Source organism: Eurosta solidaginis, chromosome 1 (genome assembly GCF_040869045.1).
Source record: "Eurosta solidaginis isolate ZX-2024a chromosome 1, ASM4086904v1, whole genome shotgun sequence".
NCBI lineage: Eukaryota > Metazoa > Arthropoda > Insecta > Diptera > Tephritidae > Eurosta > Eurosta solidaginis.
In genome coordinates this window covers 292,514,413-292,538,269 of record NC_090319.1, presented here as the reverse complement: position 1 = coordinate 292,538,269, position 23,857 = coordinate 292,514,413, and the positions used below count along the sequence as shown (strand labels likewise).

General features: G+C 34.3%; 1 protein-coding gene across 1 annotated transcript; it reads right to left on the bottom strand.

Annotated features, from left to right (window-relative positions):
• Window positions 1–9,271: 9,271 nt before the first annotated feature.
• On the bottom strand, window positions 9,272–15,714 carry LOC137243562 (uncharacterized). The gene is made up of 4 exons (XM_067771378.1): window positions 15,528–15,714; window positions 14,336–15,467; window positions 14,199–14,265; window positions 9,272–9,474 (listed from the first exon to the last, which is right to left on the bottom strand). Exons 2-4 carry the CDS (start codon window positions 14,666–14,668, stop codon window positions 9,443–9,445), a joined length of 432 nt encoding a protein of 143 aa, XP_067627479.1. The 5' UTR covers window positions 14,669–15,467; window positions 15,528–15,714; the 3' UTR covers window positions 9,272–9,442.
• Between the last annotated feature and the right edge of the window lie 8,143 nt (window positions 15,715–23,857).

The following is a 23,857-nucleotide window of genomic DNA, read 5'->3' as shown; positions in this document are numbered from 1 at the left end:
ACTTTTAAAATAAGGTAATTTAAAAGTTTTGCAAGCTGTAATTTGGCAGTCATTGAAGATATCATGATGAAATTTGGCAGGAACGTTACTCATATTACTGTATATGTACTAAATAAAAATTTTAACAAAAAATTTAATATCTTTACTGTATATAAGTAAATTATGTCAACATTCAACTCCAGTAATGATATGGTGCAACAAAAAACAAAAATAAAAGAAATTTTCAAAATGGGCGTGGTTCCGCCCTTTTTCATTTAGTTTGTCTAGAATACTTTTAATGCCATAAGTCGAACAAAAATTTACCAATCCTTCTGAAATTTGGTAGGTGCATAGACTATATGACGTTAACTGTTTTCTGTGAAAATGGGCGAAATCGGTTAAAGCCATGCCCAGTTTTTATACACAGTCGACCGTCTGTCCTTCCGCTCGGCCGTTAAAACGATAACTTGAGCAAAGACCGATATATCTTTAGTAAACTCAGTTCGCGTACTTATCTGAGCTCACTTTATCTTGGTACAAAAAATGGCCAAAATCCGACTATAACCGCGCCCACTTTTTCGAAATCGAAAATTACGAAAAATTAAAAAAATGCCATAAATCTATACCAAATATGAAAAAAGGGATGAAACATGTTAATTTGATTGATTTATTGACGCAAAAAATAACTTTAGAAAAAACTTTGTAAAATGGGTGTGATACCTACCATATTAAGTAGAAAAAAATGAAAAAGTTCTCCAGGGCGCAATCAAAAGCCCTTGGAATCTTGGCAGGAATACTGTTCGTGGTATTATTTAAGCAGCATTTTACCTAAGACTGCTTTAAGATTTTTTCGAGCACAATTCATCAAGTTATACAAGTTTTTGATGTGTATACATCTTTGTTCACGGTTTGGGAGAATACTGAATTTAAGCGTAATGTGTAAAGTGTGTAGTATTGGTATACTACAGAATGAGGTACTGCAGAATATATAAGCGTAGATGTAATGTGAGATATTGGTATATTGTTTGGGGTACTGGAGAATGTGTGAAAGTAGCTGTAGTGTGTGTGGTATTGGTTTGCTGTATGAATTAATACAGAATATAAGCACTACACTATAGCCACTACACTGTAGCATAATATAGGCACGATATATACTGTAGAGTTGAAATGAATGAAATCAGCCTAGAACGTTCAATGCTATCATATTTAATCGTTCCCGAGATGGTCGGGCTTGTACCTTAATGGTGTTTGTTACGTACCTGACCAAAACTTTCGTGGAGGGTCTTTGTCGCTACAACAACAATAACAACAAGCAAAACAAGGCGAGGAAAAGAAAACTTATCGATTTTGTTATCGGAGTTTCACCAAGTGGTTATCGTTGTTTTATCAATAAGTTAAAGTTTTGCTATCGAAATTTTCCGATTTGTTATAAGTTTCTCGATTTGCTAAAACAAAAGTCTTCGAATTCTATTCGTAAAAATAGCGATATGTTATCGGAGTGCTACCAATTTCTAATCCGAAAGCTATCGACTTGTTATCGAAAAGTATTGCCAACTTTTTAATGGCGCGTTATCTATTTTTAATTTTTTTATTTGTTATCGATTTATTATTAGACTGTTGCCAATTTTTATCGAAATATTATCGATTTATTGTCAGAATATATTTATAAAATATAGATTTTTTATCAGAAAATTATTGATATGTTTTTTAAAGAGTTGTGTATTTGTTATCGGTGTGTTATCGATTTGTTAACGATGACTGCTCGGTTTGTTGTGAAACAGATCCGATAGAATTTCAATATGAAATCGATGACACATTTGTACCGATAATAATTAGCTATCGATGAAAAGGCGATGAAACGTTTTACTATGACAAAAGTCACGTGACCAACCTAGTTCAAACAACTCGGCTCCAACTATGCACACGAAGGTTTTGGGAGAGTTATCGATGTTGATGGCCCTTTGCTGGATCCAGAATCGGTACGTTCCGGTAACAAAGCTCCATTAACATTCTAGCCCGATCATCTCGGCAACGATTTATATGACCACATTAAACTTTCTAGGCCATAACGCCCCTCTCCCACACCCCTAGTTCCATGAGTAACATGTGGTCGCTAGAGCCTCGCCTGCTAAATATGTGTATGATAGATTCATATTTGTAACAGGATTCCCCTCGTGTAGGTGAGGTTGACAATTGGGTTGCGGAAGCTTTGAAGCTATAAAGCCATAACAAATCGATAACTCGTCGATAAGGAATGGATAACACGCCTTATAATAAAAAAGATTCGAAATTTAGCTCACATTTGCAAAACTGAAAAGATAGTGATTTCCACACAAGCAGCGAAAGTTAATAATGAGATACCGTAATGGTTCTAATTGACATGTATTTGAAAAACTTAGTTTAGATACGGATCTACTTGTATAAAAAAAGATATGTATGTGATTCCAATAAAATTCACTTTTGTCTGATTTGATCACAACTTTATATGTAGTATCTTGCATCCTAAAACACACATTTGAAGGGCTTTTGAACATGTGTGGAGTGCTAACGTTTTATTATCAGTGCAAAATAAGCATCCTCCGAATCAACAGCATAAGCATGCACGAATATGTATTTTTATTAATTTTAATACGCTTGAATATATAATCGTTTTAATTGCATCGTTTTACTATTTTCGCGTGAGAAAATATCATTTGAGATTATGTGATTTTATTTGTTGTGCTCTGCATATAAAATAATTTAACTTGATTGTCCATTGAAAACTTTTTATTTATCAAAACTCAATATGCATAAATATTTATGTACCAAAATATGTATTTATTCAGTCGTTTTATTTGAAAACTCAACAACCCAGTGGGGCTAAAGACCATGCAGTTCACAAATTTATTTTAAATTAAACCCAAAAGTTTATGATTGTAAATAAAAACGCACAATTAGAATTTGTTTTGTGACGACAAACTTGATTGCGAACTTTTTGTGTATCTGAGAGTTTTGTTTGTTATTTACATAGGCAAAAGAAGTTTAGGGAGTTCAGGTTGAAATGAAATACAACAAATTTAATGATCTCTTTCTTTTGGCTTAGCAACGTCTAGACAAATTTCGATGCTTTCAATGAATCGTGAATAAATAAAATTTTATTTCTTTAAAAATAAGTCTGCATCAGTTAAAAAGGTCACATAAGAGGGAGAGGTTATTAAAATCTATCTTGTTGTTGTTTTCTAGCGACTAAGATCCTCTCGAAGGTTTTGGGGTTGTTGTAGTTGTTGATGGTGTTTTGCTGAATATATTGTGACAGATATTAACATCACTATGCTGTTAGTAAATAATCACTACAACAAAGCAAGCCACACTTATGTACATCTACACATAGAAGGCGACGAAGAATATCTCACATACACATATGTAGTCATCAGCTAAGAGCAGAAGTTGATACTCACATATACACATGCATATGGCAAGTAGAAAAGCATAAACTACAAATATAAATGTATATAGTTGGTAACCAAGCATTAGATACAATTATTATCGAGCACATTTTCGCGAAACGATTAAAACTTATAGAAGAAATGGGTGAACGAGAAAACCGAGAGTATAAAAGCAGCGCAAGCTGAGGAATCAGTTTGATGAAACACGCTTTTGTGAAGTACGTGATGTTGAAGAATAATTGTACTACTCCCATAGTAGCCCAAATAAAGGCCATTTTGCAATACTGATTACACTGGTCGACGGCCAAAATTTACCAGAGACGCCGTTATGAAATTCGTATGTAAAACCACCCCCTGATTTCGAAAATCGAGTTCATTTTTGATTTTATGGTACCGTTTTTGAGATATTTGCAATTTACCGTTATTCGAAAAAACCAAAAAGATGGCTCCCTTTAATTACGTATATCTCACGAACGGGTCAAGCAATTGCAAATAAGACGATAAAATTTGTTATAAATACATCATACATTGTTGTTTGCTCAACCATATAGTTTTCGAGATATTAGCTCATCATTTCAGATTCTTGTTTTTTTTTATGAAAAAATATGAAAAAAATTACTTTTTGCGAGGGCAGCATTCCAAAACCACAACTTTTTTTTCAAATATTTTTTATTTACGTAAAGCTCTGTTTAATTAGAAAAAAGATAAGCTATCATCTAAGAAAATCGATGCAAAACTACGTAAGTTATAAGCGATCAAATAAAAATACCCAGGTTGCGCAATTTCAACGTATACCTCAAAAGGTATGTATGGTATAAAGAAGAGTGAAATATCTAGCTATGCTCTGTTTTTATTTAGTTAAAAGTTCAATTTATGAATGAAATTACCCATATTTTTAACTTTTTTTTTAAATTTATTTATGTTTGTACTATATTCTAACAATCTTTATCTTAATTTTATTTTACTATGTAGTCGAAATAATTATGAGTTCGACTTTGACGCTTATTCAGTTTAGGATCGGTTTCTCTTATGAGAAACCAGCAGTAATCACCCATCATTGCGACGTCCCAGAATCCTTGATATCGATTTTAAATTAATTTCATTTGCTGATGAAACCTTTCACCATGTTCGTCACTTTCGTTGCCAAGATTTGCCGGAAAAAAGCTCAAATGTGAGTGCAGAAAGTGAATTTTTAACGACATATTTACGCCTGGAAAGAAAATATTAGTTAGGTAAACAAGTTATAGAATTTTGGGAAATTAATTTTAATAAGCCTTTAATATTTACCCATTTTCGCATAATTATTGATTAAGTCGTTCACTATCTGCTCGTAGTTAGGGCTTTTGTGTCTACCAAGAAAAGAAGCAACGACGTTTTCAAAGGATTCACACACTGCTGCCTCAACTGATGAGAGTAGTCCTTTGAATTGATTATTGTTGATCAACTTTTTTATTTGTGGTCCGACAAAAATACCTTCCTTTATCTTGGCTTGAGAAATATCTGGAAAAATTGTTTTCAAATAGTCGAATGCTTCGCCTTCTTTGTCCAAAGCCTTAACAAAGTTTTTAATGAGACCGAGCTTGATGTGTAAGGGTGGAAGTATGATTTTCTCTTTCTTGACAAGAGGGGTGTATTTGATGTTATCCACACCAACGGTAAACTCGACTCTTTCCGGCCAATCCTTTCTGACGTAGTGGTCCTTACGAGCTCGGCTATCCCACTTGCAGAGGAAGCAGCAGTGCTTGGTGTAGCCACTTTGTCGACGGCATAGCATTGCAACGACTTTGAGATCAGAACATATTTTCCAATCATGCTCTTCATATTTGATAAATTTGAGTAGTTTTTGCATTTCCTCGTAGGTTTCCTTTGTATTTACTGCATGTGTTAGCGGGATAGAAGGCTTTTTGTTACCAATATGCAATAATACAGCCTTTAAACTCAGTTTATGGCTGTCTATGAACAATCGCCACTCTTTTGAATCATATGTTTGACCAAACTCTTTGAATAAACCAGGAATGTCGTTGCAGTAGCATATACTATCTTTCTTGGTATAGTGTTTGGAAAATGGTTCGTGACGAGTTCTGCAATATATCACCTTAACATCGGATGATACAAATTTAAATTGTTGCATAAGAGAAGTGTGGATCTCGGCCTTTTCCTTGGATAGTTCCAAATCTCTTATCCAATCATTAAGTTGTGCTTGTGATAGAACGTTTCTCTCCTTTCCCATGCGAAATTCAGTACAACTTGATTCCCCGCACTCAGATGTTACTGTTGACAATGGAACTGTATCCGCAACTGCCGTTGAATGTAGTACTGGTAATGTCACTGTAGGTACGCTGGCATAGGTTACTCTTCTTGATCTTCCAACGCCAAGTACTTTTGTTTGACAAATATAACACTCTATTGAATGGCAAGTAGGTTATCTCCTTATCATTGGTGTATCAAATTTATTTGTTGTCCGGATTCCGACTGAATCAATTCTACTCGACACGATGTACACAAAGTGTTCGGTGTCCATGGTTTTTCAGCATTTTTAGGCTCAATGCCAAAATACTTGGAGTATAAAGTTTTGATATGATCTGAGAATACTCGTCGTCGCCTTATGATAGTATATTGGCCACACATGAAACAGAACATATCTGGATCGTTATTACACTCAAATTCTCGCGTCCTTTTACTCATTTTATTTTTTTTTACTAAATCACGGTTTTGAAATTTGACTTATGAACTGAACTATCTCCGGCGAGCCTTGCAGATGTTATGAAGTTTCAAGGCGCATTAACTCATATTTATACTCGGAACAAGAATAAAATTTAAAAAATCAAATCTTACCTAGACAGAAAGGTTCCTTTTTATACGAAGCCGGGAAAAGAAAATACTACCTGCTTTAGATGTAGGCTTTAAAAATTTTCTGTGTCTTATAATTTCGAAAATCTACCTGTATACTTACCCATAAGTGACGAAAATACATGTTTATAACTACATGCCTACAGCAGGTTTCGAACACAACCACTCTGCCTTTCGATGCAACCACTCTACCTACTATAAAACAATTCGAGTATTAAAAGCACTATTTGATTTATTTAAAGAAAAAGTATTATCATTGTTATGGTGTATTATTCGTTTATCCGGATAATATTCCATTTGCACTTTATACCTTTAATATATGTATGTATACATACATTGAAGTTGCGCAACCTGGGTATTTTTATTTGATCGCTTATAACTTACGTAGTTTTGCATCGATTTTCTTCGATGATAGCCTATCTTTTTTCTAATTAAACAGAGCTTTACGCAAAGATAAAATATCTGGAAAAAAAGTTGTGGTTTTGGAATGCTGCCCTCGCAAAGAGTAATTTTTTTCATATTTTTTCATAAAAAAAAAAAACCAAAATCTGAAATTATAAGCTAATATCTCGAAAATATCTGGTTGAGCAAAAAACAGTGTATGATGCGTTTATAGCAAATTTTATCGTCTTTCCGATTCTGTAAACTTATTTGCAATTGCTTGACCCGTTCGTGAGATATACGTAATTAAAGGGAGCCATCTTTTTGGTTTTTTCGAATAACGGTAAATTGCAAATACGGTACCATAGAATCAAAAATGAACTCAATTTTCGAAATCAGGGGTGATTTTGCATACGAATTTCATAACGGCGTTTCTGGTAAAGAAAAAAGTTGAAATTCGTGGTCCAGTGTTATTGGAGTTATTTATTCGACAGTTCAGCGATTCGAACGTTAGCAGAAGGTGTATAATTATCAGGAATTTCGCAAAATTCGTTACAATATGTACATAGATATGCTACATTTCGGTAAAAAGCAGCATGAAGGTACAAGCAAGATCATCTCGGCAGCGATTTAATACGAATACATTGAAATTTCTAGGCCACAATCTATTCTCACTCTGTCCTCTTTTTTAATATCTTACAGCGAATAGTATTTCCAATTGGGCCTAGAATAAGCATCGTATATGCACAATACGTAATTTCCCACAAATTGTAATTTGGAATTTAATATAATAGGTTTATCACAGCACGTGCACACAGTTTAGCTAAGCTTATTAGTTGCAATAAATACAGGTATGTGTTGTTTGATTGTTTGCTGTACTTGTAACTAATCCTTTGCAGAACCGATGTGTTTCATACATACGCCGAAAAATACAGTAACAAATATATATATTGGTCTTGTTTTGATGATTTGTGCTAAGGGTTTAATTAAAAACTTACGTACTTCCCTAAATGGTTATTTAAAGGGTTATGGCCGTCCAACACTATACTCTTAAAAAAAATCATGTAAATTTATGAAAAATTAGCCCGCAGAAAAGTTGCCTCGCTTAATAATTGCGGCGATAGGTACTTTGTATATGGGGTATTCCATCCCATTTCGACCAATTTTGAACCCGACCCCTTTAGAATTGGCCGAAAGTTTTTCTTCTTTTTCTAGCTTACGAAAGACGTTTTTCAGAATTTTTTTAAATTTTTTCATCCAACACAAAAAAAGTTATGAATTTTTAAAAAAACACCGTTTTGTTTTCAAAACGCTATAAATTTTTCAAAAATTGACCGTTTGGGATCTTTTTTTTTTTTAATTTGTTTTTAAATGTTCGGAAAAAATATAAACATTTTTTTTTTAATTTTTCAATTTTTCGGGATTTTTCGAATTTCGTAATTTTTTTTCTCATAAAAACTTCAATCAATTCTGCAATCATCCCCACTAATCCCGGAGTGGGCCGATTTTTTTCTATATTTTTTTATTTAATTGAAAAAAAATTTTCAAAAATAAAAATTGTTTTTTTATCAATTTTATTTATATAAAAAAGATGTAAGAAAATGATTTTTAAGTATTCTTTTCTTTATATATTATGTTAATCTACGATACACCGGCCTAATGCAGTTGCTGGACAGCGAAAGCGAGTCATTTTAATAGTAGATTACTATAATATATAAAGAAAAGAATACTTAAAAATCATTTTCTTACATTTTTTTGTTCTAAAAATAAAATTGATAAAAAAAAAAATTTTTAGTTTTGAAAATTTTTTTTTTCAATTAAATAAAAAAAATAAAAAAAAATCGGCCCACTTCGGGATTAGTGGGGATGATTGCAGAATTGATTGAAGTTTTTTATGAGAAAAAAAATGCTAAATTCGAAAAATCTCGAATAACTGAAAAATTAAAAAAAAAATTTAAAAATTTTATTTGTATTTTTTCCGAAAAGTACATTTAAAAACAAATTTAAAAAAAAAGATCCCAAACGGTCAATTTTTGAAAAAGTTATAGCATTTTGAAAACAAAAACGGTGTTTTTTAAAAATTCATAACTTTTTTGAGTTGGATGAAAAAATTTGAAAAAATTCTGAAAAACGTCTTTCGTAAGCTAGAAAAAGAAGAAAGGGGTCGGGTTCAAAATTGGTCGAAATAGGATGGAATACCCCATATTTACTAACAAAGTGCGGAGGGATCAACTAATCAAATGCGTAACATATTACTACCAAAAGGTGCACAAAATATTACTATCAAAATTATAAACATTACTAACCTATTTAAGAAGTTTACTAACCGAATGTTCAATGGTGCATTCCCCTCCAATGGTGGCTCCAAATAGTTTATTTATTTTATAGAAATTTACAGATATATTAATTCAAATTGTTTGTTTTGAAATTAACACAGATAGTTCATTGTTTTTTTATCTTAGTATTTACAAGCATATTATGCTGTACATCATATTTTACTTATATCTATTTAATTAACATATGTATAAAGAAAAAAATTCAAAAGAAATACATACATACCTTAATCACTGACTTATTCCATGCTTTTAATTTTGGAAATAAGGTTATTTACTTTTTGGATGTTGTTTATGTTTTTCTTTAATCCGCGCGTTTGGTTTGGCAATACCGGACGAGAAATTCCAGCGTTTGAGAAATTTCTTTTGGATACGTTTTGTTAAAAACAAAGTAATAGTTAACGACTTCCCTTATTAACTTTAAAACGTCATCGCTTGGCGAGTAGTCAGCTACTGCGATCTTATCAATGAATATTAAAGCATCTGGCTTTTCAGCTCCCCGCGTTCTATACAGTGAAAAAAAGAATATTTTTAGATGTTACAAATAACATACACATGTCGATAGACCACAACCAAATAAATAGGTCCGTCCAATAACAAAAAATCACCACTGGAATTTCTCTCATATATCATATAAAAAGCAATAAATAGTAAATTCCAATAAACATTTTATGTTATTGAACAGACCTAATATGTTAATGTTGAAATTCTATTTCATGTGGCAACTCTGTTTTTCATTTGCAACTTGTAATCGCATTTTTGCTTTGCGAATTCTTTCTTTGTATTCGCCATTTTAACTTACGAATAATTCTTTTCTATCTGTGTGTATCTAACCGACGTTGAAGTAAGTCGAAATAAACATTCTTTATTGTTCAGAAGAGCGGCTGTTTTTATTTTAAATTAGAGGACCTCCAACAGGTTATGGGCCCAGCCCCTACATAAAGTGCTAAGAAAAATGAACAATTCCTCGTTTTTTAATGTTGAGAAGTTGGATGAGTCCAACTATGACGCATGGTGCGTTCAAGTAAAAAGTATACTTGTATACAAGGAGCTCTGGGATGTGGTGTCAGGTGCACTTATGCAGCCAGCTACAGAAGCCGAAGACGCTGAACAAAAAGCATGGAAATCGAGTGATGAGAAGGACATGGCAACAATTGTGTTAAGCCTAACGCCAATACAAATTGCCTACGTGAAAAAATGCAAAACAGCAAAAGAAGCATGGAGTGTGTTGCAGGATATACATCGACCAAAAGGCCCTGCGCGAAAGGTGTCTTTATTTAAGCAGCTACTGGATATGCGCATGGCAGAAAGTGATAAGGTACAACAATATCTAAGCAATTTTTCGAGTATAGTTGAGAAGCTAGCAGAAATTGGTATAGATCTGCAGGAGGAGTTATTTGTAATAATGCTCCTAGCTAGTCTTCCGAAGTCTTTCGAAAATTTAGTTGTCGCGTTAGAGTCACGCGATGAGCTTCCAAAGCTGAGTTTGTTAAAAATTAAATTGCTTGAGGAAGAGCAACGTCGAAAAATGAGTGTGTCGCCTATTGCAGAAAGTAGCGTGCAAGTTTCATGGCACATGAAAAGGGTAAAAGCAGTGGCAGCAAGTCGTCGCAGCGAAGTAAATGTTCTAGAAATCGATCGAACTTAAAATGTTTTAGTTGTGGACGAACGGGTCATTTTGCTGCACAATGCAACAAAAGCAACAAAAACCAGGAACAGACAGATAAAACAAACGAGAAACCAAAAGCATTTACTCTGTTCTCAGCGTTTGAGTCAAACAACTTGCAGTCGAACGTATGGTGTATCGATAGCGGAGCCACGTCGCATATGTGTTGTGACAGAAACATGTTCGATGAGTTGAATGAATACAATGAAAACATTTTGTTAGCTGGTAACAAATGTATAGAAGCAATGGGAAAGGGAACAGTTCGACTAAAAGCAGAAGGGAAAGAAATCCAGCTGATTGATGTACTTTATGTTCCTGTATTGCAATGCAATTTTATTTCAGTATCGAAAGCAGTGAAAAATAACCTTTGTGTTAAATTTGCAAAAGATTTTGTCACGGTATATGAAAACAACGGCAGCGTAATATTGCGTGGAAACAAAGTTGGTGGTATATTTTTGTTCACAGAAAATAAGAAAATGTTATTCTTTGCAGGCCAGCAGAATGAAGCAATGAAGTGGCATGCACGGTATGGTCATTTGAACTATGACAGCATGCGTATGCTTGTAAACAAAAATTTAGTGAACGGGCTTCAAGTAAATGTGCCAAAATCTATTCAGTGTGTTGTATGTATGCAGAGTAAATGTGTAACAAAACCATTTACATCAAGTTCAAATCGAGCAAGCGAATTACTTGAACTAGTACATACAGATGTATTTGGGCCAGTAAAAACATCGGCTGGTGGTTCGAAATACGTATTGACATTTGTAGATGACAAATCAAGATATGGTTTTGTTTATTTAATGAAGCACAAAAGCGAAGTTTTCAGTAAATTTAAAGAATTCAAGGTTTTCGCTGAACGTCAAACTGGGTGTCTAATTAAAGCTATTAGAAGTGACAATGGCACTGAATACACAAATAATTTGTTTCAGGAGTATGTAAAAGATTGTGGCATTTTGCATCAGTTCACGGTACCCTACACCCCGCAGCAGAATGGTGTAGCTGAACGCTATAACCGGACATTGGTAGAGATGGCACGGAGCATGCTAATTGGTGCGAATTTGAGTGATACATTATGGGCAGAAGCTGTAAATACTGCAGCCTACTTGCGAAATAGGTCACCAACAAAAGCAGTCGATGAAATGACGCCTTATGAGGCATGGTATAAACGAAAACCAGTTGTGTCACATCTAAGAACATTTGGATCAGTGGCTTACGCCTTAGATAAAAAACCTAAAAGTAAATTCAATGCTAAGGGAAAAGCGTATGTAATGGTTGGTTACGGTAGTGCTACCAAGGGCTATCGCTTGTATGATTCTGCCACAAGAGGAATTATTTTAAGACGTGATGTATCATTTATAGAACCAACTATTCCGAAAGAAAATCTAAACGTTGATTTATATATTTTAAAGTCAAATCAAGATAAGCCAGAAGGTGAATGTGTAAGCACTGAAGACAAGCTAAAGAGTGAGTGGGTCAGCACTGAAGACAAGCCAGAGAGTGAATGTGTTAGCACTGAAGACAAGCTAGATAATGAACGTGTTAGTGCTGAAGTCGACCCAGAGAGTGATTATAAATCTGCAAAAGAAGAAAGTGATGAAGAGCCTGCTACTAAACAAGTAGGACCTGGTCGGCCTAAGTTGGTGCGGTCAGGGAAACCAGGAAGGCCAAAGAAAGAATACCATTATGCAAATTTTCTCAATGATGTTGATATTCCGAATACAGTGGGTGAAGCCATGTCTAGTGACCATGCAAGTGAGTGGCGTAAAGCAATGTGTGCTGAATATCAAGCTCTTTTAGACAACGATACATGGGAGCTAGTAGATTTACCAAAAAATCAGAAAGCTATAAAGTGCAAATGGGTATTCTCGATCAAGAAAAACAAGAACGGTGAAATTGATCGATTTAAGGCAAGGCTAGTAGCCAAAGGGTGCAGCCAAGTATATGGGGTGAACTATACCGATACGTTTTCACCTGTGGTGCGGTATTCTACGATCCGTACAATTTTCGCGTTAGCTGCAGAGTACCAGCTATACCTACACCATGTTGACGTTTCATCTGCGTTTTTAAATGGTATCATAGATGACGAAATATATATGGTGCAGCCTGAAACATTTACAAACAGCGAGTATCCCAATAAAGTCTTAAAGTTAAAGAAAGCTTTATATGGTTTGAAACAGGCAGGACGTCAATGGAATATGAGGTTGCATGACATTTTAATTAATATTGGTTTTAAACAATGTGTAACAGAGCCTTGCGTATATACGAAGCATCACGACGGGCACATCAATTTGTTAGCAGTGTATGTAGATGATTTGCTAATAGCCAGCTCAAACAAGAAAGAGATGAGCTCTATTAAACACGAAATTTCGAAAAGACTGCAAGTGGTAGATAAGGGTCCTGTTCAATTATTTCTTAGTATGGAAGTCGAAAGAGAAGGTGAAAGCGGCGCAATAGCTATACGACAAAAAGGGCAAATCAAAGAATTGCTGCAACAACATGACATGTTAGACTGTCGTCCTATAGCAACACCACTTGATCCTAAGCAACAAATATTATGCGCTGATTCTAGTTGCAAGCGCGTTGGCAAACAAGAGTACCAGTCGCTGATAGGCTCGTTGTTGTATCTGGCGTTGTGCACAAGGCCAGATATTATACATACAGTGTGCAAGCTTGCGCAGCATAATAATGAGCCACATAGCGAACACTTGGCAGCGGCAAAAAGGGTGTTAAGATATTTATGTTCTACGATTGATTTATCGCTCACGTACAGTAAGAAGGGAACGCCGATACAATGCTATGCTGATGCTGATTGGGGTGGAGAGTCACTCGAGCGCAAATCGTTCACTGGCTATGTATTTCTTTTAGCCGGTGGTGCGGTGTCTTGGGAGTCGAAGAAGCAATCAACAGTGGCCTTGAGCAGCACCGAAGCGGAATACATATCGTTGTCAACTGCCGCAAAAGCGGTTATGTTCATAAAACAATTTTTGGACGAAATAAATGTACATAGGCCTGACAAAATTGTTGTAAATGGTGATAATTTAAGCTCATTACATCTTATCAAAAATGCTGTATACCATACAAGATGTAAGCATATAGAAATTAAATATCATCATATAAGAGATATGTATCAGAAAAATTTAATTGAATTACAATATTGTTCAAGCTCGGATAATATTGCAGATGTATTTACGAAAAATCTAAGCAAGTTAAATCATAACAAGTTTGTAAAATTGTTAGGTTTAATCTAGTACATGTAAAATAACTTCAAAGTTTTTTTTTTGAGTTAAATTATTAATTTGTGACTGCAAATGAATACCAGATTTGAGGAGGAGTGTTGAAATTCTATTTCATGTGGCAACTCTGTTTTTCATTTGCAACTTGTAATCGCATTTTTGCTTTGCGAATTCTTTCTTTGTATTCGCCATTTTAACTTACGAATAATTCTTTTCTATCTGTGTGTATCTAACCGACGTTGAAGTAAGTCGAAATAAACATTCTTTATTGTTCAGAAGAGCGGCTGTTTTTATTTTAAATTAGAGGACCTCCAACAGTTAAAAATCTAACTGGTGAATGTTATAACCGGTGCATTTGTTTTTATTTGCTGTACTATAACTTCCGGTGTGACCCCTATCTGAAAACAAGACAAAAAATAAATTATAATTACAATTAAATCATTTCAATAACATTCTGAAAGAACTTACCTCAAAATTCGTGAACGGGAACTCTGGATCTCCGCCAAAATATTTAGTAAAGCCGGAAACAATTGCCTTGTTGGAGTCCAAACTGTCCAAAGTTGCAATGCCGTTAGTTACTAAAAATGTTTGTAATTTATTTTTCGACAGCTCGAAGTTTCTACAAAAAATGTTTGCATCGATGTTCATTAATTGCTGGAGGTGCTGCTGCAAGCAGTCCTCATTAAAAATATATGGCCATTCTACTTTGATGTCGTTTATAGAAGGCGCTGGGTCCATACTATTGAACAGTCTCCTTTGCAGTGGGAAACAATCCCTCACGTGGGACTTAATTAACTCCATTTGCTGTAATTCTGGTCAATTTGAAAATAAACTTTTTAAGTAATTTTGTTTATGTTTAATAATTTTCAACTCATTTTCAGGAACTTGTGGTATTTCCCATGAGACGCATGTGTTTTTGAATATATTTGAATGTCGTCTTTTTTTGAAAGGAATATTTGATGCCAAATTTTTCAGCTTTGTTGATGTCAGTTACTGAGATTATATTACCGTCGCTGTCCTTTTCGAGCAGAGAATCGGAGTAATTTGTGACGGCTTGCTAGGTTACTGATCGAAGAATCCCCATTGGACTATAAAACGAAAATGTGCGCATTTCGTCAACTAAAATGTTTGCAAAAGTATTTAATTTTTTTCCCAACTTTTTCCCAGTATTAAGCAAATTCAATATATCGGATGGTATCTTCTCCCACGGTATTTGAAAGTGTTCAAAAATAGTTTTTCTTGTGCAGTCGTATCTGAGCTCGATGTCATAGCACTGCTCGACATTGTGAGCGTTGTACATTCAGAATCTTCAGTTGTATCAGTCGGAATTGACATGAGAATATATTAACTGGAGCCTGCGTCCTCTGCTGAAGATAAAATTGAAGATATGATTGACGTGTTTGGATCCTCTTCGGTTAAAGTTATTTCTTTAATAATTTGAGTATCTACTATGTTCGATGAACCAACTTTTGTGGCAGCTGAGCACTCAACCCATTCCTCATCTCCTAATAACATACTACAAACTACTACAACTACACTACAAATTCTGTGCCATCACTTTCTAAAACTAACTTCGATCCTTGAATACCAAGCATATTCCCTGCAAAGGAAATGGTTATGTACATTTTTCTTATATATGTAAATAAGTGCAAACTTTTACCTTCGTCGATTATTGCCTTTATAAATGCCATAGCCATAAACCCCTTTTTTACGTGCCTATCGGAACTCCACAAGTTGCATGCATACTGGGCCATCGTAAATTATATATTAAAACTAAAAAACTTAAAATTATTATATTTTTAACATCTACTTTTCTTAGTTTTTTGCAACAAACGTTGAAAATAGACATAGATAATATTGATTTTTCGAGTAAAACATTTTTAATGGTGCGTTAATTAAAATATCCTTAATATTAACCAAACTATAACTTTTTGATCATCAAAACATTTATACATGACTGTTTTGTAATTATAGCACATTTTAATACATTCTCCATAAAATATAATATCCATATAACTTTTATTTAAATGAATAGAAGAATTTTTTAATACTGTTATAGTTCTATCATCACTAGATTCGGTTAAAATAAAATTATTTTCTTCAAAATCTGTATTATTATAAGAAATTTTTTTAGTGTCAAAAGAAAATTCTTCTGGTAAGTTAAAATTAAATATGTTCTTTACAAGAAGTTCGGCATTATCACATATAATCCTTAATTTAAATCTATCTGCAAAAATACTAGCTTATATCTGCTGGTGTTTTTCAGACAATGTTAATGTTATATTTTTAAAATTCCTTGTTGTTTTTGAAATTCTTTTGAAATATTGATGCTTATGCTCAAATCTCATTGTCCAGAAATGAGTTAATGGCCCAAAATTCCTAACTAATCTGGATAGTGACAGATGTAATGATGTTTCGGACGTAAATTCAATTCCGGAAATCTTTCTTTTCTGTACTCCACGTATACATATATATAATGTGAAAGCAAACAAATTTGACTTTCATTTATTTCTGAGCTACATATTAACCGGGAAATTTCAATCATTGTTGCCAAAAATTTCCAAACGGAATCATTAAATTCTAAAACTATGTCCAAAAATATTATAGGCATTAGGAAAAGAAAGTGGCGTACCTCATCAGCCTTTCCAGGTACTTTCTTCATATTAAAATCAATGATTGGAAAAGAAAAGGATAACTTAAACTTTTTGCGCATAGATGAGAAACTCATATTTAAATTATCATTATCAATTGTAATTATACCTAATTTAATAAAATATTTTAATACTTCCATTAAGTCAAATGAAATTATGCCTTCAAATAAATCGTGCGATAAGCAGGGTGGAAGACATTCACACACATGGTAATAACCGAGTTGGTTTAGCAGGAGATTCTCATTACCCCCATACTATTACCACCTTCAGTAATGCATTGGTTGTAATGCTTTGGAGTACGCTCTTTAGAAATTTGAGGCTCAAAGGCTTTTAGTAACTATCGGGTATATAAACAATACCGGCATATATATTTGCTAGTACTGAAGTTTTCGGAGAAGCCACCAATTTGATGACTCCCTAAATTATCACCAAGCATAGAAAATACACTACCGAGATAGTTTTGAACAGAGCTGTTAACCATAATATTTATTCCAGTTTTTTCCAATTCGATTAAATCACAAATTAAAGGTTTAAGAATATTGTCAAATCCGAAAGTTTTAATGAAACTCTCTTTGCATAACAAGACAAGTTGAATATTATTTATGTTGGATCTATATTACTTGGAACGTTGCCGATAACCATATACACGCCCACTATTTTATGTTTCTTTTTCGAAGATCCCAAAGGATTACAGTTTTCAAAAGCATCTTGAAACATCAGTAATTCGATTCGTTTTGAGTCCCCGTTGAAAAAAGATTTTTGGTATATATGGACCCATTATTATAATCAGAGTAAACATTTTTATGAAAAAGTTTGGATTCCTCGATGAAATAGTCTTTATCGCGCATTACCATAACAATTTATAATTGGAATATAATGAAAATAGCACTTTTTGTGATACTGGTCAAAGCCCAGAAAAATTTCCTTTGGTGGAACATAATTTAAATTATTTTTAAGAAATTAGTTCCTTTTGTAACTCGAATCAAATTTTGTAATAAAAGTTTCGAGATCATCGTGTGTAATAATGCTCAAAAGAAAATCCTTATATTCAGCCAGGTTCTTATCATCACAAAACTGGATCAGTTTCCTTTTCTTTTCCATGTTATGCATTTTTAGAATATCTTTGAGCTCCAAAACCAATAATGTAAGGGCTGAATCCGATACTTCGTGCATACATTTTAATTTTTTCACTATATTTGCAAAAATTTCGGAGATGACAAAACTTGGGCCACCAGCAAATTCGTGGCCATTGTTACTAAAAATTTGTTCTTGGGAAATATTAATTTCGTCGACATTGGAACATATTTTTTTTGGAATAGTTTCAATGGTTTGCGTTTTATGATTTCTGTAAACAAGTGATTTAAAAGAACATTGAGTAGAGAACACTTTCAAACAGGTTTCAAAAGGATAGCTTATTGCAATTTTATGTTCCAAATGAATTTTAAGATGCGAGAATATTTTTTTACCACTATTGAATGCCCGATCGCAAGCTGAGCACTTATATTTCCTATTATCGAGTAATTTCCAAAATGGTTCTTTTGCATTTTTGTGCCAGTACAAATGCTTTTTGTATAAAATATAAATAGAAAATCTTTTGAAACAATCTTTTGCAAACAACTAAAATAAATATTTTTTTCTCTTTGTGCACAAATAGGTGCTTTTCATAGAGATGCACTGTTTTTAAAACACTGCCACAAATATTGCAACTAAACATTTTACAATGAATTAAATAACTAAATTATTACTAGATTACATTAACTTATCACTATTTATTATTACAACAATTTATTTTGATGTTCATTTAACTCTTTCTTCCTTCGACGCGCACGCTCCCAAAAACGAAAACAAATAAACAAGACGCCTCACGATGGCGTCAATTACGCAACGACTATAGTGATGTTACATACTTAAGGCTCCATTACTGATACTTAGCATAGACTTGACTTGGCGTAAACTTGGCAACTTAGCCACGATTATACTCCACTTAGCGCATACAATCTGGCATCATAATCAATAAATGTCAATTTGTATGACAAAATGAAATGGAAACAAACAAATGGCATCTCAAAATATAAACGTCACTTAGAACTTACATAGAAAATCAAAATTCAACAGACTTCTAAGTCAAGTTAAGTGTTGCGAAGTTTTGAGTAATCAGTAACATGCAATGTTCATTTAACAGAACTGTAAGTGACAGTTCTCAAGTCAAGTCAAGTCTATGCTAAGTATCAGTAATGGATCCTTTAATTTGCGGGATTCAAATTCTTTCGTTCGAGTTTGCAAAAGCGTTTAGTAATTTCGCGAATGGTGTTTGTCCTTGATGTTTAAATGTTCGTAACTCTGTCAAATTGATGTGTAAACATTGAAAAGGCACATTTAATGCGTGAATATACGAAACATTCGTAATATTACATAAAAAAATACGAGAATTAAAACAGCATTTTTAAATGCTGTTTTTAGAGTGCACTTGTTGTTGTCATTACTTGTTGTTGTTGTTGTTGTCGCGATAAAGTCACTCCGTGCTCATCACGGGAACAATTTAGTATGACCACATTGAACGCCCCCTCCCCTGAAGTCGCTAGAGCCTTGCCTGCTAAAGAAAGATGATTCGCTACGGATAGCTGTGGTCGATAATTGAGTTAAAGAAGCTATAAGTTGCGTTCGCAATCCCTCGAAAGGATTGCATTATACAACCCCGTGAAGTACTAGGCATTTAAGTGTCCTCTTACGATAGGCATAACTGCTGCGTATGTTACTATTAGATATTTACTTCGTTATGACAGCTCGCGCCAATTGGTGACACCATAGTTTTCCACCTGGTCTCTCCAGCGGAGTGGGGGATATGCCTTCTTCCTTTACTTCCATAAGCAGGTTCCGATAAGTATACTTTTTTCATTCATTCATTCATTCGCATAACATAACCTAGCCAGCGCAGACGTTGTGTTTTAATTCGCTGGACTTTGTTGATGCCTGTGTAAAGCTCGTACTGCTCATTATTCAATTTTCTTCGGTAACAGCCGTCGCCAACATGTGGAGATCCTCAAATCTTTCGACGAACTTTTAGCTCGAAAACTGCGAGAGTTACCTCATCAGTTGTTTTTATTATGGTCTTTGTTTTATTAATTGGACGGTACGTGACTTGTAGAGCATGAATTGCTTTTGACGAGAGATGACTTTACTTTTCAAAGGTCTACTTAGCCAAAAGTGGCATTTGTGATTCTTTGCTGGGTTTCTAGGTTAACGTTGTTGTTTGTGTTAATACTGGTTCCTAAATAACGTTTTGCCTTCTTTCACAATCAAACCCATCTTTCCCTATTTTTTCCAGTTTGATATAAGTACAACTTACAGCGCGGGTGTTCAGACCGATAATAAGTATCAATGTGGCAAGAATTAGAATATTGCATCATCGACATCAAATTAAATTAAATCACATGATGAGGGTGGAGTGGATCACCCTGCCTGAAACATCATTAAGTTTTAAAGAGCTCGGATTGGTTCTTACCAATTCTTACTGAGCTGATGGCGCTGGCCAACATCATTTTGCACACATCCGTACAAGTTTTTCGGTGAAGCCAGATTCAGCGGCATAAAACTAGCTCGCTTTCGTGCTATCGAAAACGGCTTTAAAATAGATTAAAGGGTGGTGTTTGTCAATTCTTTTTTCGCGGTTCCTTTCCAAAGATGCGGCGCATAGTGAACATCTATTCGATGATATTTTTTCCAGCTCTGAAGCCACACTGGTAAGGTCCAATCAGCCGATTGACGATGGGTTTAAATCTTTCGCAGAATAAGCTTGACAGGATCTTATATGAATGCGCGATAGTTGGTGCAGTTTGCAGCATCCTTTTCTTGTGGATTATGCAAAAACACTTTGATTCCAATTAACAGTCATGCACTCTACCTAGGGAGACGCGCGTCACTTTAGCTCAACTTCGATCCGAATACTGTAACAGGTTAAACTCTTCTTACCTATCCGGAATCAACTGCGACATACATACATAATGTATGCTCTGCTTGCAATGTGTCGACACATGACACCAACAATTTAGTTAATAGCAATGTGGAACTAACGCCTCTAACACCCCTCTCAATCTGGTCCACACCTGTTGAAACTGCAAGTTTTTCTTTGGACTCCCGTCAGAGGATATTGATGACAATTTGATAATGAAAGATCCCGCCTATTAGATCTGGCGCAGCACTGCTACAACAAGAACAACAAACCCTATGCGCTGAAAACCTCCATTTCCTCCAAGAATATATATCACCCAAGTGGGCCAGAAAAAGTTGCGTGTGGGGCATTTAAATATAGATAGATTTATAGTAAGATCCGTTCTTAAGAAAGAAGTATATTTATTTGAAGTATATGCCATAAGAAAAGAAGAAATTCTAAAAGTATCAATATATCTAACGGCAAGCATCCGAAAGCCTGGGCAAAAGGATCAGCTGGTATTTGTATATAGTCAACGAAATGAGAAAAAATTTTGCATATCTTTACTTTTCCATCAAAATGAGTATAATTATTTTTTATTACAACCGACCTTCTTATAAAAATTCACTTGACAGATTTAAAACGCTAAAATGCAACAAACGATTAGCACTAAAAGCATTTCAGCTTCATTAAAACTTGCGAACATTGCCGTAGTAGTTTGCTTTGTTTTTTTTTTATTTATTTTTATTCTGTTACAAAACTTTTACTTAATTTTACTTTCACTCTAATGAGTGTCTGGTTGTTAGGATGTACCAAAGAGCTTTTAAAATTAATTTCTTCTTTATCAGCAGTGATGACGAAAAAATTCGTTATGGCGCGCAAAAGAAATTAAAATCAACTGTAATTACTACTCAACAACGACAAGAAGAGAACTTAAATAATCTTCTCTTATTCAAGTAATGTAAAATAATTTTGTCTTCGTAAAAATTAACATATCCACATAAGTGTGTATGTTTGTTTTATGGCCAACTGGAGGCATTAAGCAAGTGCAGAGTATGTGGGCATCGTTAACTGTGTGCCAAACGTTGATTATCACTGTGGGGTGAGGATTATATTTTTTAAAATGGCGCATTTAAAAATTGTTACAGGGTGAGTGGACTAATTCTCAAGTAATTGTTTTTCGCTGAAAGCTGTACACACAATTTTAAAATTAAAGTCGTTAGCCAAGAAAGCAATGAGAAAACATTTAGGCTGTGGCAAGATAGCTTGAAAAGCAAACACGGAGGCAAATAGACAAATGGTTTTGGAAAGGGCAAATTTTCAAAAAGCGGATGTTTTTTTAGTCCACAGATTCAATCGTGTTGCGACTGGCCGATGTCAGAAGTGACATCTAAAATCTGAATATCAGCGGCTTATTTTCAATACCCTCTATCAGCAAAAGCCCAGTTTTTCAGGAGCGGAAAAAAGTCGTGTTTGCAGCTATATTTTGAACTCCTTATAACATAAAATGCGACATTGGGTGATAAAAAACTCCGTTGGGTAATCAGAACAGTCTTTTGTTCTAAGCTCAGATTAATTAAGTTATTAACTAAAGATCGCGGCTTCGAATCAGCTCAAGGCCTAACAATAATTATTTTATCATTATTACTAGTTTATGCTCGTGGGTGTTACCCCACGTTTCTATAAAAATATGCAGGCTACGCGTAACTGGCCATGGGTAAAACATGAGTTGGTAAGATTGATTTCTGCTACAGCTAATGACTGTTGTATGATATTTTCATATTTGTAACAGTATTCCCCTCGCGTAGGTGAGTTTGGCAATTGAGTTGCATCAGCCCTGAAGCTATAAAGGTTTGTATTGCGCTCATCAATCCCTTGATTCGCAGCTAATGATCGTCCTTGAGCTTCATTGAAAATTTGAGACAGTTAAAATTGAAAAGACAAATTTATTGGCATCAATGGAATCCTTGGTTTTAAACTTTTTTGTTTTCGAAAATTTCCGATAAAATGAATTTCTTCAATGACATTCGTAAAAGTTTTGTGATGAAAAGCCTTGTCCCACTACATAAGCGTGAAGAACCGATATAACGAAGCATAAATATTATGATATTATGGACCCCTTTTTAAGGATCAATCGATGAGGAGAAATTTCTGATGTCTCAAAAGAGCTAATAAACTCAATCGGATATACACAGCTTGGGACTCTTCCACGACTGTGTTAATAGAGAGATAAGTTGTCTTGGTTCTAGTAATATTAACATCCTCAGTTTAAGGTGCCTAAAATGCCTTTTCTCAAAGCAATTTATAGTTTGTAAAGATAGATTCAATATTTGGAACAAACATTAGATATTAAAGCTTCAGGTGATGTCATAATTTCTCAAAATCAAATCTGTTAGCAAAGAAATAGGAATTTTGCCATAATTCATTTCAAAAGTTGTTTAGCAAAAGCTGCTGCTAAAGTGTTTCCGCCAAAATGCCCTCTCATATTTCTAAAGAGAGTACATTTTTGTACGTAAAGCCGTCTATAGACGAAAAAGTACGCATTTACTTCAACTGCGGCTGTTCCAACACTTTAACATTACATAAATTAATATCAAATTAAACAGAAATGTTTTTTCCGGTTCCTCCATGCGTATCCAAAATACCAACCCTAAAGATAACATAATAAGAATATTAAAGGAATAACAGCCAAACCAAACTCTGCAATCAAACTTTACGTGTTGAAATAACCTAAGTTTTTAAGGCAGCCATTGTTCTTAAAGTCTCATTTGTCTTGTTTTTGTTTTTCAATTCCACATATTACTGGCGCTGTTAGGACTTAACGTCATATAGCTCCTTACCAATTTTCATTATTCCATTTGTATGGGAGGTGCCACGCCCCTTCTTACTCACCCCTTATTTTCTTAGTGGTGTTAGGGATTTATCCAATTTAACTCTTTACTGGATTTCAATGCTCTTACATGAATACTTCCAGAGTTATGCTGTATCAAAAATTCCGTTTGTATGGTAGGTGCCACCCCCTTTTTATATTGAAGTTACGTTTAGCCTATAACCATCTTTGGAAGGTTTCTAGTGGGTGATTCAAATTTAGTTGTGATCGGCCGATCCGTTTAGGACGCAACCCGATTTATACCTACATACAAACATTCATAGTTTTAACTTTATATATATATATATAGATAGAAAATGGGGATAGACTGAAGTTAACAAAAAATTTTAACGGCGGAAGATTACTAAATATCCAAAAGGAATAACAGCCAAACAACTCTGTAGTCAAACTTTAGTTGTTATAATAATCTAAGTTTGTACGGCAGCCACAGTTCTGAAAAATCCCATTTGTAGGGAAGGTGCCTAGCCCCCTTTTCCCAATTCCACATTTTACTGGAAGTGTTAGGACTTAACCTCATATAG